Below are 18,444 nucleotides of genomic sequence, written 5' to 3'. Positions count from 1 at the left end.
GCTGCCTTTAGTGTCCCATGAGCCCGTAACCCCAAAGCTCGCTGCTCTTCCATAGAACCAAGCCTACTTCCATTCAGACTATAAATGATCACTTTCTTGTAAAAAAAAAATCCAAAATGTATCATCTTACAGTTACTGACATTGAATTCCATCTGGCACTTTTTAGCACATTACATTCCTCCATCAGAATAGATAAGGGGAAACCAGTGGATGTGGTGTATTTGGATTTTCAGAAGGCATTCGATAAAGTGCTACACAAGAGGCTATTAAACAAAATTAGGGCTCATGGGATGGGGGTAATATACTCGCATGGATTGAGGATTGGTTAACAGACAGAAAACAGTATAGGAATAAACGGGTCATTTTCAGGTTGGCAGGCTGTAACTAATGGGGTACCTCAAGGATCAGTGCTTGGGCCCCAGCTATTCACAATCTATATCAATGATTTGGATGAGGGGATCAAATGTGATGCAGGTGCAGCGTCCAGAATCCGGAGTTCCAGAATCCGGAATGTTCCACAATCTGGACCGATCGGTGGCAGGGTCGTCTGGAATCCATAAAATCCAGACCCGACGACCCTGCCGATCTCGGGGCCCCGCCGTTGCCCGACCTCAGGACTCGCCGCCGCCGCTCGCCTTGCCCCACCACCCACTGCCCTTACCTCGAGGTCTCCTCGCCGGCAAGGGGGATAGAGTATAAAAGCAGAGAAGTCCTGCTACAACTGTACAGGGTATTGGTGAGGCCACACCTGGAATACTGCGTAGTTTTGGTCTCCGTATTTAAGGAAGGATATACTTGCATTGGAGCCGATGCCAAAGCCGTACCACGGATGTTCCGCATCAGAGAATCCCGACCAGAGAGGTCCAACCTGCACTACGAGTTATTTTATGGAACGTACTTATTCTGTACTTTGCAATCTCTTTTTTAAAAATCATTTAATTGTTGCTCTACCATCCAGCATGGCAATTTCTCTACTACCTCACCTCAGCTAGCTTGCCCATGTTTCTAAAATTTGCGCTAATTCAATCTGGTTTACTTGTTTTTGCATTGACTTCTTTCTCTTTCTATTTGAACCTTAAATGTATTACATTGTAGTCACTACTTCTAAGGTGCTCACCCATATTTAGCTAATTAACCACTTTCTTTACTCATAATCAGATCTAGCCTTGCCCCGACCTTGGATACATCACCATACCCTGCCTCCTCCTTACACCATTATTGTGTTGACAACAGGAGTCACTGTACCAACTTAATTTTTACCCAACTTCAAAACTGTGGAATTCTTTATCTCCTCTCTTTCCTTCCTTCTACACCTTTTAAAATCCAAATTTGGAACCACCCAACCACTACTTCCCAATTTATTTCTCCCCTCCTATTCTTTTCATCCATGGTAGCACACTATAGACTTTGACCTTAACAGAGGTTTCTCAATATAAAAATATACATCTGAATCAAGTTTCTGAACATGCAGCCTCAAGTGGGACTGAAGTTCAGAATCCTCAATGGACAGTAGCAATCCACAATTCTACCCAATGTGTCGCAGCTCTCAGGCAATGTCAAGCAATCGGCTCCTTGGTTGAGCTGTACCTCAGCTCTCTTAGCAATCTCCTCGCTGTGAAGCGCCTGTTGCATTGCCTCGTCCAGGGGTTTGAGGGATGATACAACTGCGTGATTAATCCTCTCCAGCATCTGTTTCTTGTCTGGGTCAGTGGTTTCAGCAAGTTTCACAGAGAAAGGCTGGAACAAGGCAAATAAAGCAAAGACAAGAAACAATTTAGAGCAGAATACGATTTTAACGGACATCATGGACAGTAGAGAACGAGTACAACCTTCAGCAAGTCAGATTTTTGGTGTTTGTTAGTCAATAATCTCCCTCCACAAATTGGTAAGGGGAAAAAAATAACCAAACTATTCTTCTACTCACCCAGATAACAGTTCTGGATATTATAGATTATTTCCTTGTACTTGTTACAGTATTGAGCACTGCTGAGGTTGGATATGGACGTGGAAAATAAGAACACAACTTCCTTTCTAATTCAGATGCTCCTCTTCACGCACCCCAAACAGTTCCAAGCTATATCCAGACTAAAGTTTCCAATTCCCATCATTGTATTGTATCACTGTAAAAACCAGATTAAAATTGCATTCGCCACACCCACTTTATAAATCAATGAGTTTTTGTGCAATTCACAAACTCTCAGCAAAGATGACGCAGGAAAGACAAGATGAAGGTTAAAGGAGGTCAGAGGCAGAAGTGAGCCAAGTAATATAATTACAAGTGCTCTGATGATTTTTTAACCAGAGGCTTTGCTGAGGTTGTGCGCAATCTTGTGCAGAAACAAGGTCAGAAATATCAAGTGAGTTGCTTCCCTGCTGGCTCAATTGATAAAGTCAGTGTGGCACTGAGTCAAATTTACTACGATGGTATTGGGTTTGATTCCGGTGTAAACAAATCTCAAGTGGGATAGCTGTAGGGTGCGACAATTGACCTCAGCATCCCTAGGAGAGTAAAAAGGAAAAAAAAAAAAATCAGCCAGGGTTCCAGCTCCGGATCATCATCCAGTAACCTCAGCTGGAAAGTGTGCATGTCTTTTCGTTGAACAAGAACAGGATCGGACTCAACTGCCCATCACAGTTGAATATTTGACGGCAATCACTGTTTAGACTCAGACAAGAGCCTAAACAGTGAATGTCAAAATCCCATGCAAATTGGGCAAAGTACTGCAGAGTGAGCAGTATCCAGCAGGAGTTGGTACGTTCCGTAGAAGGGAGAAGAAATGCTCCAGTTGATTCAACAGACTGGAACACAGATTTCCTTACAATCTCATGTTCAATCTCGGACAGGCTGGCACAAGGCAATACATGGATTCTCACCAAGAGAGGGAGAGAAAATCGGAGAGTCACTTCATGCTGTCTTTTCCTACCTAGTAGCCTACACCTGAGAGAGCAGAGGGTTAATATGGAGTTGCCCGATATTCTTTTGGCCTGGAAGCAGTGAAAGCCCTCTCGGCCTCCAAGACAGGGATTGACCAAAAAATAGTTACAAAGGGAGAATCTGGGGAACAAAACTGCTTTTTAGTATTGTAAACATTTTCCACTTCGACCGTAGTATGAAGTACATCAATTAGCCAGTAAAACTGCAGTGACAGTCACCTTTCAGTACAGAGAAGTTGTGTGACAGAAGGGAACTTCAATGTCACACCTCTTTACCTTTAGAGCAGACCGGACGTCTTGTAGAAGCTGTGTCGGAGCCAGATTTTTCTCTCTGTATTGCTCAAGCAGGTGATTCTGTCGGGCTCGCTTGATAATCTGCACAAAAGTAACTACATTAGAACAAGCAGTATAATAGAAAGACATGGAGCACAAAGCAGAGTTCGGCATTCAAGTGCAGAAGTGAATGGATCATCATAGCATGACAGACACAGATCTATCACAGCATAGACTCGCATCTACCATGGAAGTAGTAACCAACCAACTAGTGTGCATTCGGTGGCTACACTCACTGATATTCGTGGGCAACAACAATCCTCTAAGGTAATTTACATCAAGAGGCATTCATAAAACCTCGTATGTAGACATACACTTGGAGGGGTACGAGGGAGGGAAGGCGAGGGGAGATTAACTACAGCCAATGTCTGCAGACACACTTGGAGGGGATAGAAAAATATACACTAAAGCCTATGGGTGAACATGTGAGAGAAAGGACAATAAAGGAGATTCAAAGGAGATCATATTCAAAGATATGGAGTGAAGGAAAGGAGATTCATCTGATCCTCATGGGAGCAGGAAGCTTGCCATCATTTAACTGTAAAATGCTGTACAGATTGTTCCTTCATATTGATATATAGCCACAGATTAGGGGTACTGAGTCCTCACAGTGACAAAAATTTTTTTCAGATACAAAGATGGGTACCAGGGATGCAACTCAGCCTCCCCGAGAAAAAGGTGCTCATCTGGAGGTGACAGGCTCATTGTGTAGATCTCCAAAGTAACTGTGGGCAAGCAGCCTTCGTCCCTGAGATCACAGCTGAAACAGCACAACAGCGATCAAGCCTACTCCCAATCTTTGGGGGGATTTTAACATGGCTGAAAGCGTGGGATTGGGTGCGTGTGGTAGGTTAAATTGGGAAAAATTCCGAGTGTATCGAGAAGCCAGCTCCAAGCTGCCAACTTCTGGGTCTTACGGAGGCGGGACATGGGACGGCAGCCAACCTGCTCCCAGGAGGCGGATTGGCATTTTAAATAGGTCATGTTTACACCAAGAAAACAAGAGCTGCTGCAGACTCTGCATCAATCTATAAATCCAAAGTTTCACACATACCCTTTCTCCTGCGTGTGGAACTCTGCCAGACAGTGCTGCCCTTCAAACTCTGTCCACAGCTTAAATATTAAGTTCACCATTGCTGTTGGTCCAGAGTCGCTGGAGGGTGCATTAGGGTACAAGAAACCTGCAACTTGCCTGCTGCTTCCTCAGAGTAACTTTCCAAGCCTTAAGCACTCTCATCGATCACCAGTTAACTTTGAAAGAATTTGATACTTGCTGAAGTTGCTCGCCACTTCAATAAATCAGCTTGAAGAACAATTTTGTGCATAGTTTCAATTCTAATCTGAATTAAGCAATGTGAAATTGCATTCACACAAAGCAAATATAATAATAGACCTCCTGTAGTGTTGCTCACAAATAGTCAGAGGAAACACTGTTCCCCAACAGTGGGGATGGGGGTGGGGTGCTATTTAGGGGATTATATCAGAGCCGTTGATTTACAGTAACTGAATAAATCAACTTTTATTTTTTATTACAATGTTTTGAGAGATCTTTCTTGGTGTTTTGAGGATGAAATTCCATGAATCTGTACATTATTCTGTGAAAACAATGAATCAATGAATTTTATTTTATACATATATTTAATCGATGCACTTCACATTTATCATTATTTAAAGCTGAGAATATACAGTAAGGTAGTATACAAAATGTACGAGTTGAAGGCAAATATCTGGCATTTGGTACAGAGGTCAGAGCTGCCCTGAGCTTTGGCAGCACAAGAGTGGCGGTGCTGGGGCAGTGCTGGATTCTGGCACCATTGTGGGGAGAGAATCTGGGTTTTGGCAGAAGTGTGGAGGTGGAACCCGATGGCAGAAACCACTATTGGTGAAATCCAATAAAGCGTTAAGTTATTGTTGAAGGGCAGACACCAAGTTGTCCTGGTACATGTAGGTACCAACGATATAGGTAAGAAGCGGGAAGAGGTCCTACAAGCTGAATTTAGCGAGCTAGGAGTTAAATTAAAAAGTAGGACCTCAAAGGTAGTAATCTCTGGATTGCTACCAGTGCTAATCAGAGTAGAGGGAGCAGAATAGTTAGAATAAATACGTGGCTTGAGCAGTGGAGCAAGAGGGAGGGATTCAAATTCCTGGGACATTGGACCCAGTTCTGGGGGAAGTGGGACCTGTACAAAAGGGACGGTCTGCACTTGGGCAGGACTGGAACTGATGTCCTAGGGGTAACATTTGCTAATGCAGTTCGGGAGTGTTTAAACTAATATGGCAGGGGGATGGGAAGCTATGCAGCGAGACAGGGCGAAGTAATATGGAGTGAGAAACAGATGGTAGAAAGGTAAAAAGCAATAGTGGAAGGCCAAGTAAACAAAGGCAAGAAACAAAAAGGGCCACATTACATCATAATTCTAAAAGGACAAAGGGTGTTAAAAAAACAAGCCTGAAAACTTTGTGTCTTAATGCAAGGAGTATTCGTCATAAGGTGGTTGAATTAACTGTGCAAATAGATGTTAACAGATATGATGTGATTGGGATTACAGAGACGTGGCTCCAGGATGATCAGGGCTGGGAACTCAACATCCAAGGGTATTCAACATTCAGGAAGGATAGAATAAAAGGAAAAGGAGGTGGGGTAGCATTTCTGGTTAAAGAGGAGATTAATGCAATAGTTAGGAAGGACATTAGCTTGGATGATGTGGAATCTATATGGGTAGAGCTGCAGAACACCAAAGGGCAAAAAACGTTAGTGGGAGTTGTGTACAGACCTCCAAACAGTAGTAGTAATGTTGGGGAGGGCATCAAATAGGAAATTAGGGATGCATGCAATAAAGGTGCAGCAGTTATCATGGGTGACTTTAATATGCATATAGAGTGGGCTAACCAAACTGGAAGCAATACGGTGGAGGAGGATTTCCTGGAGTGCATAAGGAATGGTTTTCTAGACCAATATGTCGAGGAACCAACGAGGGGGGAGGCCATCTTAGACTGGGTGTTGTGTAATGAGAGAGGATTAATTAGCAATCTCGTTGTGTGAGGCCCCTTGGGGAAGAGTGACCATAATATGGTGGAATTCTACATTAGGATGGAGAATGAAACAGTTAATTCAGAGACCATGGTCCAGAACTTAAAGAAGGGTAACTTTGAAGGTATGAGGCGTGAATTGGCTAGGATAGATTGGCGAATGATACTTAAGGGGTTGACAGTGGATGGGCAATGGCAGACATTTAGAGACCGCATGGATGAACTACAACAATTGTACATCCCTGTCTGGCGTAAAAATAAAAAAGGGAAGGTGGCTCAACTGTGGCTATCAAGGGAAATCAGGGATAGTTTTAAAGCCAAGGAAGTAGCATACAAATTGGCCAGAAATAGCAGCGAACCCGGGGACTGGGAGAAATTTAGAACTCAGCAGAGGAGGACAAAGGGTTTGATTAGGGCAGGGAAAATAGAGTATGAGGGGAAGCTTGCAGGGAACATTAAAACAGACTGTAAAAGCTTCTATAGATATGTAAAGAGAAAAAGGTTAGTAAAAACAAACGTAGGTCCCCTGCAGTCAGAATCAGGGGAAGTCATAACGGGGAACAAAGAAATGGCAGACCAATTGAACAAGTACTTTGGTTCGGTATTCACTAAGGAGGACACAAACAACCTTCCGGATATAAAAGGGGTCAGAGGGTCTAGTAAGGAGGAGGAACTGAGTGAAATCCTTATTAATCGGGAAATTGTGTTGGGGAAATTGATGGGATTGAAGGCCGATAAATCCCCAGGGCCTGATGGACTGCATCCCAGAGTACTTAAGGAGGTGGCCTTGGAAATAGCGGATGTATTGACAGTCATTTTCCAACTTTCCATAGACTGTGGATCAGTTCCTATGGAGTGGAGAGTAGCCACTGTAACCCCACTTTTTAAAAAAGGAGGGAGAGAAAACAGGGAATTATAGACCGGTCAGCCTGACATCGGTAGTGGGTAAAATGATGGAATCAATTATTAAGGATGTCATAGCAGCGCATTTGGAAAGAGGTGACATGATAAGTCCAAGTCAGCAAGGATTTGTGAAAGGGAAATCATGCTCGACAAATCTTCTGGAATTTTTTGAGGATGTTTCCAGTAGAGTGGACAAGGGAGAACCAGTTGATGTGGTATATTTGGACTTTCAGAAGGCTTTCGACAAGGTGCCACACAAGAGATTAATGTGCAAAGTTAAAGCACATGGGATTGGGGGTAGTGTGCTGATGTGGATTGAGAACTGGTTGTCAGACAGGAAGCAAAGAGTAGGAGTAAATGGGTACTTTTCAGAATGGCAGGCAGTGACTGGTGGGGCACCGCAAGGTTCTGTGCTGGGGCCCCAGCTGTTTACATTGCACATTAATGATTTAGACGAGGGGATTAAATGTAGTATTCCCAAATTTGCGGATGACACTAAGTTGGGTGGCATTGTGAGCTGCGAGGAGGATGCTGAGAGGCTGCAGAGTGACTTGGATAGGTTAGGTGAGTGGGCAAATGCATGGCAGATGAAGTATAATGTGGACAAATGTGAGGTTATCCACTTTGGTGGTAAAAACAGAGAGACAGACTATTATCTGAATGGTGACAGATTAGGAAAAAGGGAGGTGCAACGAGACCTGGGTGTCATTGTACATCAGTCATTGAAGCTTGGCATGCAGGTACAGCAGGCAGCTAAGAAAGCAAATGGCATGTTGGCCTTCATAGCAAGGAGATTGGAGTACAGGGGCAGGGAGGTGTTACTACAGTTGTACAGGACCTTGGTGAGGCCATACCTGGAACATTGTGTACAGTTTTGGTCTCCTAACTTGAGGAAGGACATTCTTGCTATTGAGGGAGTGCAGCGAAGGTTTACCAGACTGATTCCAGGGATGGCGGGACTGACAGATCAAGAAAGACTGGATCAACTGGGCTTGTATTCACTGGAGTTCAGAAGAATGAGAGGGGATCTCATAGAAACGTTTAAAATTCTGACGGGTTTAGACAGGTTAGATGCAGGAAAAATGTTCCCAATGTTGGGGAAGTTAGAACCAGGAGTCACAGTCTAAGAATAAGGGGTAAGCCATTTAGGACCGAGATGAGGAGAAACTTCTTCACCCAGAGAGTGGTGAACCTGTGGAATTCTCTGTCACAGAAAGTTGTTGAGGCCAATTCACTAAATATATTCAAAAAGGAGTGAGATGTAGTCCTTACTACTAGGGGGATCAAGAGGTATGGCGAGAAAGTAGGAATGGGGTACTGAAGTTGCATGTTCAGCCATGAACTCATTGAATGGCAGTGCAGGCTCGAAGGGCCGAATGGCCTACTCCTGCACCTATTTTCTATGTTTCTATGTGGGATGACAACACGCCATTACCTTGTCATCCACATCTGTGATGTTCATACAGTAGAACACATCATATTTGAAGTAGTTCATTAGAATCCGTCGCAGGATGTCGAAGGAGATGTAGGACCTGCAAAGGGAAACAGTCAATGGCTTAATGTTCCAGCTCTGAGGTTATAACAAACAGGCTCTGTTAGTGTCAAACAGAGCACGACCTGGGAAGTTAGAACCACCTGGATGACATCATGGGTTGGAGGATCACACAAGGTAGTTGCTTTCTTTTTTAAAAAAAGGCAACTTGTCCACAGCAGGCATCACAACCAAGCTTGATCCTATCCTCATGCAAATGTACACACTCATCACTTTCCAGCCACAGTCACTGGAGAGCAAACAGGTTGGAAAACCGCATATGTAACACCTCTATTTAAAAAAGGAGGCAGACAAAAAGCAGGAAACTATAGACCAGTTAGCCTAACATCTGTGGTTGGGAAGATGTTGGAGTCCAATATTAAAGAAGCAGTAGCAAGACATTTGGAAAAGCAAAATTTGGTCAGGCAGAGTCGGCATGGATTTATGAAGCGGAAACCATGTTTGACAAATTTGCTGGAATTCTTTGAGGATGTAATGAACAGGATGGATAACAGGGAACCAGTGGATGTGATGTATTTGGATTCAAGGCATTTGACAAGGTGCCACATAAAAGGTTACTGCACGAGATAAAAGTTCACGGGGTTGGGGGTAATATATTAGCATGGATAGAGGATTGGCGAACGAACAGAAAACAGAGAGTCGGGATAAATGGTTCATTCTCGGGTTGGCAATCAGTAACCAGTGGGGTGCCGCAGGGATCAGTGCTGGGACCCCAACTATTTACAATCTATATTAACGACTTGGAGGAAGGGACCGAGTGTAACGTAGCCAATTTTGCTGACGATAAAGATGGAAGGAAAAGCAATGCGTGAGGAGGACACAAAAAATCTGTAAAATGACAAATAGGCTAAGTGAGTGGGCAAAAATTTGGCAGATGGAGTATAATGTTGGAAAGTGTGAGGTCATGCACTTTGGCAGAAAAAAAAAATCAAAGAACAAATTATTATTTAAATGGAGAAAGATTGCAAAGTGCTGCAGTTCAGCAGGACCTGGGAGTACTTGTACATGAAACACAAAAGGTTAGTACACAGGCACAGCAAGTGATCAGGAAGGCCAATGGAATCTTGGCCTTTATTGCAAAGGTGATGGAATATAAAAGCAGGGAAGTCTTGCTACAGTTGTACAGGATATTGGTGAGGCCACACCTGGAAGACTGCATGCAGTTTTGGTTTCCATATTTACGAAAGGATATACTTGCTTTGGAGGCAGTTCAGAGAAGGTTCACAAGGTTGATTCTGGAGATGAGGAGGTTGACTTATGAGGAAAGGTTGAGTAGGTTGGGCCTCTACTCATTGGAATTCAGAAGAATGAGAGGTGATCTTATCAAAACATATAAGATTATGAGAGGGCTTGACAAGGTGGATGCAGAGAAGATGTTTCCACTGATAGGGGAGACTAGAACTAGGGGGCATAATCTTAGAATAAGGGGCTAGCCATTTAAAACTGAGATGAGGAGAAATTTCTTCTCTCAGAAGGTTGTAGATCTGTGGAATTCGCTGCCTCAGAGAGCTGTGGAAGCTGGGACATTGAATAAATTTAAGACAGAAAGAGAGAGTTTCTTAAACGATAAGGGAATAAGGGATTATGGAGAGTGGGCTGGGAAGTGGACCTGAGTCCATGATCGGATCAGCCATGATCGCATTAAATGGCGGAGCAGACTCTAGGGGCCGTATGGCCTACTCCTGCTCCTATTTATGATGTTCTTATAGGAGCAGATACCCTGGCTGACTTCTGCCCACCCTCTTGCCTGATGACATCGAAACCAACTGTAAAACACCTCCATCACAATCTCAGAGCAGCTTATCAGCAACTGCGCAGTGATTGTGGCTTCCTTATTCTGTAGTACTCAATGCCCAATAGGCCGTGCATTTACCAACAGAAGCCTCACAAAATGAATAGCAGCTGACAGCATACCAGGTTGTTAATGCTACCTAATGGCATGCTCTTGTAGGTCACACCAGGTTGGTTAATGCTGTCCTGGACAATGACAGGATAACGATGGTGGTGATGCCAAAAAGCACAAGAGGAAACTCAAGAGACTGGCTGGCTTTTGAGTCATCAGTGTCTCTCTGTTCTATTCACTGTTCTTGTCTATGCATATGGAGCAGGAAGCTTTCCTCTGCTACGTGGAGTCATACTACAGTAACACTGATTTCAGCAGAAGAGTTTGCGGAAGGAAAAAAAAACAGCTGAGCTGAAGAATTAGCAGAGGAAGCAGTGAAATAATGAGTCATGTGGCAGATTACCTGGCATGTCCCATGTGTGAAGCATCATAAACAGTGGGCCCACAGCAGTACCACAACACCCGCTTCCCATTCTGAGGACGAAAAATCTCCTGACAGAGAAAAATGTGTAGAGAGATTTAGGAACACAAGTGCTGTCGCTAACCTTAGCCGGTGCATTTGTACCAACACATTATTGCATGGAGAATAAAACCACATTGCCATATAGATTTGTGCATAAGGTGACTTACGCAGATGACAAATCTTCCTACTTTAAATCCAAACTGCTTGAAATTAAACCCATGAACAATGTCCCACTGGGCAGAGGTGGGGCCAGGAACCGAAGAGAAACAAACAGATGCGGGGGAGAAAGGAACAGGAGCCACGGAGAAGCGAGCTGTGCTTGAAAATGTTTTATAGACAGAAGATTAGCCAGGAGCAGGTGCGCTTCCAAATGTCATCTATGGTGCCTCTTTACCATGGGCTACCACTGTAGCTGTGACTACTGAGGCTGGAGTATTACAGTTAGCATCATCAGTCTGTCAGGTACTCTAAACCTACATAGATTAAAAATTCATATGGAGTGTTTTACAACTATTGATATGATGCATGCAGCCTGCATTTCTTTTATATTTTAGACAGTGGATAAAGTAGCCTAGTGATAATGGTACTGTACTAGCAACCCAGAGGTTGTGAATTGCCCACCAAGGCAAGTAGTGGAAGTCAATTCAATAGATCTGGTCATTTGTGGGCTAGCACTAGAAAATGACAATGGAAGCTGATAGATTATTATATTATAAAAATCCAACTCCACTCATTTTCCTTCAGGAAAGGGAATCTGCCCATCCCTACCTGGTCTCGCAATACTGTCAGAGCAACTAGGCAATAAATAACTGCCCTGTCAGTACCACCCAGATTCCAACAATAAAAAATGTTTTTTTAAATGTGATTAATATTTTTTAGAAAGCCCCAAGAAAAGGATATCTTCCAAGCCTTCCATCCACTTTTAAAATTGGATTCAGTGGCCGCGTCCATACGCGAAATAGAATGTCAAACGCCAGTGTACACACAGTGGGTAGATTCAGAAAGCTGGCAGCTCCCACCAATAGATCAGAGTATTTTGTTTAAAATGATCTTATTACTGGCCACCACGGAGGCCAAGTGGGTAAATGTGAGGGTCCCGAGTCTTATGAACCAGAGATCCCAAGTTGCAGTTGGTTTAGTTGACGTTAAATGGGGAATATGGACCTGAGGGGGAGGGGGTAGGATTGGTAGGGGAGAGAGAAAAATCAGTCAGACCTGCTGCTGCTAATCCCTATCCAGCGACTCCTCCTGAAAAATGTGCATGTGGACGTCAGGACCGGGCTCAGGTGTGGTAACACTCACTGTACTCAACATATGAAAAATGACAATTTGCATGAGAGCCCTGTTGCTGTGGAACTCTGCCCCAGCAGGAAGCAGCAACTCCAAAAAAGGAGGGGAGATTTTTTTTTTAAACTATATTACAGTTCTGGCTTTGAGATGGAAGCTCCAGAATAAACTCTCTGTGAATTATTCTTTGGAAATATTTATCACTATAAACCTTCAACATTCTTCTTCAGTCACATTTCAGTCCTCTCCGAAGCTGCCTGGTGTATATCTGGACTGTTGGGGCCACAGAAATTAGAATATTTTAATCTGCTCATGAAGTTTGTGAGCAGTTTTCATTCTCTGACTGCCACATACAGTTGCAAATAGATAATAAAAAGGCAGCATTGAACAAATTCTGCTAGAATGTGCACAGCAAGTTCATCAGAATCGGGAGAGAGAAAAGACAGTAAGGACCCTCCTCTCCAGCTACTGGTCCATCTACATTTCTGATACTTGCCATTTTTATGTCCCTCTAGAATATAAAGCAGCTCTACATTTCTCTTAAACAGTATGGCAATTTTCACAAATAGTTCTCAGTCACGCAGCTTAATGTGGGAATCTGCTGTATACCAATAGAGAGCTCCCTCCATCGGAGGGAGCAATGTGCGGCTGCCCGGCCCAGAAATCGGCGCAGTTCCGGCCGGCAAGACCATCAGCAGGCCGGGGCCATTGGAGGGAGCAGCGTGCGGCGGCATATCACTGCAGGGAGCAGCGCGTGCTGCTGCAGGAGGGAGGCGGCTGCGAAGCCAGGTCACTGATTGCAGTGCGGGCAGGCACAGCAGGAGGGGCGAAGGAGCGGCAAGAGTCCGTAGAGGGAAGTGACCGGGGCCCAGGAGAGGCGTGAATCTGGGGCCCAGAAGAGGCGAGGGCCCAAGGGCAGAACGGACCAGCCCGCACTGCAATGTGTGTGCTGCTCGGTCTGTGCAGCAGAGCTGGTCTCCAGTTAGACTTGGGCAACCCTTACCACTGGACCAAGACCTAACTCGGTCAAGCCCGTGTGGTGGCTGATGTACAAAAAAATCCAAACACAGGCATCTTCCATCCTTCACGATGTAGTTCTGGATCTGGAATATTAGGTCCTTCATTGAAACACCTGTGAACTCATCCTTTTTTGGCGTGGAAGCAAGTCATCCTCGCTTCGAGGGACCGCCTATGATGACTAGAGAGACTGCTTAATTCAAATATTTACTGGACACTAACAGTGCACACTGTTTAATTCAAATATCTATAGCAGGTTTTAAGGCTTAGCAAAAGAACGACTTTATTTCAGGGGATGAAAACCAACATGAATGAGGTAATGCTGATGTGTGACCTTACTGCGTTTCAGGCTGTTATACAGCCCATCTCCATCACCAGGACTGACTTCATTCTGTCTCAGTCTGTAATAGAGCACTACCCAGTTATCAACACTGACCTTACTACGTGTCAAACTGTTGTACAGCCGTAGCTCGGGTTGTTTCATTTCTGATGGCGGGGTCCATGGTGGTTGAATTCTCTTCATTTTGGCTGAAAAAAGAATAGTAACAGTCGCAGGTCCCATATGGATGAGGGTTTGGAGTTCAGTCACTTGTCAACTGCATTTAATGGATCAGAGTCTAATTTTCAATTCATTGCTTGCATTAGACTTGTCTGTGCGTGCAACAAGCTGCTCTCCCGCGTCAGTCCCATCAAATGACAATCTGTCAAGTGACCCTAGGTGTGGTGGTGAACATAAGTTGTTTAGTGGGCAGGTATAAAGGGATACCTGCTCATTAACACACTGATGCTAATCCTAACATCACGCCCTTTCATACACTAAAATCTAGGTATCAACTGCTGCATCAAATGTTTTACATTTCACCAGTGGGAATGCTCAACTGTAAGCATTGTGAAGATTATGATCATGCTTACTGTAGTATATGCAAGCACTCTAATAATGACTCCACGAGGGAAGGGTATTGTATTTGAACTGTAGTGACCTTAGTCCGTTTATTGCAGCTCCTTGAGCAAGGACACCAAGAGGTGAGCTCCCTTTTATACCTGGTTACCTGCAGTGAGTAGGTGACTCTTAGGTCTACACCAGTAGCACCCTCTGGTGGTACAGGTATGGTGCATACAGTGTGAAGGTACATTCAGTGGTCTAGTGTTACAGTACATACATTAACATACATAGCACTTACTGATTACAGTAAACAATAAATCACTGCTACAATAGTGCATCCATTTTAAACACAGCAGAGAAAGCTACTCCTTGGCTCAGTGGATAATGCACTGATTGCTGTGGGACTGAGCCACACACAGACAGAAAAAGTCCCAGGCTCAATCCCTGATAAGTGCTGAATTAACTGATCTTATTCAGTGGTGGGGATGTTGAAGAGAGCCTCAGAATTCTCACATTTTTGGGGCATGGCAGTAACGGGCAGCATTCCTGCTTCTGATCGCTAGCCAGTGACGCCTGCCATAAAAGGTGAATACAAAGGCATCAGGTGAAGACAAAATGTGCTCAGTTGAGATGGGACCTACAGTTAAATTGCCTGAAAAATCACTGTTGAGGTTTATACATGAGGAATAAACACTTAAGTAGGGTGGCAGAGGATAGCTGGTGTCCATGGAGCTGTACAGCACAGATCAGTGACTTCAGGAAAGCAGGGATAATAGCCCAAAACACAGTAAACAGAAGATTTAGCACACTAAGTGAGACACTTGCAGACTATGATGCAGAGTTGGTAGAAGATGTAGGTATTATTCAGAGACTTATGAGGACATATGGATGCACAGAAACTGCATCTAAATACATCAGTATTTGTTGACGTAATGTTGTGAAGATACCCGCGCTCCTGTATGGCTCAGAGGCGTGGACCATGTAAGTAGACACCTCAAGTCACTGGAAAAATAACATCAACGATGTCTCCGCAAGATCCTACAAATCCCCTGGGAGGACAGACATACCAACGTTAGCGTCCTCGACCAGGCCAACATCCCCAGCATCGAAGCACTGACCACACTCGATCAGCTCCACTGGGGAGGCCACATTATTTGCAAGCCAGACACAAGACTCCCAAAGCAAGCACTCTACTCGGAACTCCTTCACGGCAAACAAGACAAAGGTGGGCAGGGGAAATGTTACAAGGACACCCTCAAAGCCTCCCTGATAAAATGCAACATCCCCACCGACACCTGGGAGTCCCTGGCCGAAGACCGGCCTAAGTGGAGGAAGTGCATCCGGGAAGGCGCTGAGCACCTCGAGTCTCGTCGCTGAGAGCATGCAGAAATCAAGTGCTGGCAGCGGAAGGAGCGTGCGGCAAACCTGTCCCACCCACCCCTTCCCTCAACGACTATCTGTCCCACCTGTGACAGGGACTGTGGTTCTCGTATTGGACGTACAGCCACCTAAGGACTCATTTTTAGAGTGGAAGCAAGTCTTCCTCGATTCCGAGGGACTGCCTATGATGATGATGTTGTGAAGATAGGTAGTGTAATGCGCTTTAGTGAAGATAGCGGATAATGTGATGTGGTGTAATGGAGGTGTGGCTGGTGTGATATGCTTTTGTGAAGTTAGCAGGTGGGGCAATGTGACGTTAAGATATGTTTTAAATTTACATTTTCACTCAGTTTTGCAACTGGACAATTTAAAGTCAGTCTCCATTTAGTAAGTGAAGTTAAACAAATGTAATTGAATTTAATTAAGAGACTTGTGGCTATCTGCCACATCCTACATCTCAGAAACATCTCAAAGTGTTCCACCTGCACTGAATTACTTTGAATTGTGGTGTCCACCGTGAGGCAAACAGCAAGCATTGTATGCACAGCAAGATCCCACATAACAATGTGATTCCTGACTAATTAATCAGTGTCTTTTGTGGTGTTGGTTGAAGGAGTATTGTTGGCCAAAACACTGGGATAACTCCCTGTTCTCTCTCAAATAATACCATGGGATCTTTGATCAACATTTGGAACATGATCCCCAAAAAGCCTATGGACGCTAGGTCAATTGAAATTTTCAAGACCGAGATTAATGAGGTTGTTATTGGGTAACGGTATCAAGGGATGTGTAACAAAGGCGGGTAAATAGAGCAGAGATACAATCAGCCATGATCTGACTGAATAGCTGAACAAACAGGACACACTTAATGGCCTATTCTGTTCCTATGGAACATTCACTTGAACCACTGATGCACACAGACAGTACCTCCAAACAACGCAGCACTATTTTGAAACTACACGGGAAGGTCAGCCCAGATTATGCACTCAAGCCTTGAAGTGCAGCATGAACCCACAATCTTTTGACTCAGTGATGAGTGTATTACCGATTTTAAAACATGGATACTAGAAATTGTAAGGTTTATACGGGCACTTGTTTGCAATTTTTTAAGTGAATAAAAGAGGCCGAGGTTTAGGGTAAAGAATAAGCAGTTTTTTTCCCCCATTCATTATCCGATTTCGGAGGACTCGATGCCTGTGTCCTTACCTGGCCTATATGTGACTCCAATGTGGTTGACTTTTAACTGCCCTCTGAAACGGCCTAGCAAGCCACTCAGTTGTACCAAACCACTACAAAGAAATACAAGAACAAAACTGGATGGACCACTCAGCTTCGACCTCGGCATCGGACACGACAAAGGTACATCCTCAAGAACATCTGGGGACTTGTGCCAAAGTTGGGAGAGCTGTCCCACAGACTGGTCAAGCAACAGTCAGAGTCATACCTACCAAATTGTACTCATCAGCCAACATTCCACACACCTCCACCACTATCCTTGGCTATGGCTTGTCCCACCGGCAGGACAGATGCACCAGAGGTGGCGGCACAGTAGTACATAGTCAGGAATGAGTGGCCCTGGGAGTCATCAACATTGACTCCAGACCTCATGAAGCCGTATGGTATTAGGTCAAACATGGGCAAGAAATTCTCCTGCAGATTACCAGCTACTGTCCTCCCTCAGCTGATGAATCAGTACTCCTCCAACAACAGTGACTATACTCCAAAAGTACGTCACTGACTGTAAAGCACTTTGAGATGCCCAGTGGTCGTGAAAGGCGTTATGCAAATGCAAGTCTGTCTTTCTTTCCTCCGTGTTGAACACCACTTGGAAGAAGTACTGAGGGTAGTGAGGACACAGAATGGCCATCACCAAGAGCGGCTTGATAGTACCACTATTGACCAAACTGGCTGAGTCCTGAAGAACATTGCTACCAGACTGGGCTTGTGGCAGATGGAGAGAAGTCCAACACGAGGGGAAAAATTTACTTGACATCGTCCTCGCCAATTTACCTGTCAAAGATGCAACTGTCCACAACAGTATTGGTAGGAGTGACCACTAACACAGTCCTTGTGGAGAAGTCGTCCCACCTTCACACTGAGGATACCCTCCATCATGTTGTGTGGCACTACCACGGTGCTAAATGGGTTGATTAAGAACAGATCTAGCAGCTCAAAACTGGACATCCATGAGGGACTGTGGGCCATCAGCAGCAGCAGAATTGTATTCCACCACGTTCTGTAACCTCATGGCCCTCAAATCCCTCACTCTACCATTACCATCAAGTCAGGCGATCAACTCTGGTTCAATAAAGAGTGTAGAAGAGCATGCCAGGAGCAGCACCAAGTGTATCTGAAAATGAGGTAAAGCTACAACACAGGACTACATGCATGCTAAACAGCGGAAGCAGCATGCTAAAGACAGAGCTAAGCGATCCCATAAACAATGGATCAAATCAAAGTTCTGCACTCCTGCCACATCCAGCTGTGAAAGGCGGGGGACAATTAAACAACTAACGGGAGGAGGAGGCTCCATGAACATCCCCATTCTTAAAGAAGGCGAAGCCCAGCACACGTGTACAAAAGACAAGTCTGAAGCGTTTGCAACCATCTTCAGCCAGAACTACCGAGTGGATGATCCATATCGGCCTCCTCCTGAGGTCCCCACCATCACAGAAGCCAGTCTTCAGTCAATTTGATTCACTCCACGTGATATCAAGAAACGGCTGAGCGCACTGGATACAGCAAAGGCTATGGGCTCCGACAACATCCTGGCTATTGTGCTGAAGACTTGTGATCCAGAACTAGCCTCGCTTCAAGCT

General features: G+C 44.5%; 1 protein-coding gene across 1 annotated transcript in view; it reads right to left on the bottom strand.

The window, feature by feature from the left end:
• Positions 1–18,444, bottom strand: part of cars1 (cysteinyl-tRNA synthetase 1) — a 105,616-nt gene that overhangs the window by 71,132 nt on the left and 16,040 nt on the right. Inside the window, exons 3-7 of the mRNA XM_070898758.1 lie at positions 13,799–13,890; positions 10,999–11,087; positions 8,636–8,732; positions 3,211–3,309; positions 1,588–1,737 (exon numbers count right to left, since the gene is read on the bottom strand). Coding sequence (XP_070754859.1) covers positions 1,588–1,737; positions 3,211–3,309; positions 8,636–8,732; positions 10,999–11,087; positions 13,799–13,890 — 527 coding nt within the window. The remainder of the gene's footprint in view (positions 1–1,587; positions 1,738–3,210; positions 3,310–8,635; positions 8,733–10,998; positions 11,088–13,798; positions 13,891–18,444) is intronic.

This window comes from Pristiophorus japonicus, chromosome 14 (assembly GCF_044704955.1).
Source record: "Pristiophorus japonicus isolate sPriJap1 chromosome 14, sPriJap1.hap1, whole genome shotgun sequence".
NCBI classification, from domain to species: Eukaryota; Metazoa; Chordata; class Chondrichthyes; family Pristiophoridae; genus Pristiophorus; species Pristiophorus japonicus.
The sequence above is the reverse complement of the archived record's forward strand: the minus strand, read 5'-3'. Positions and strand labels throughout refer to the sequence as shown.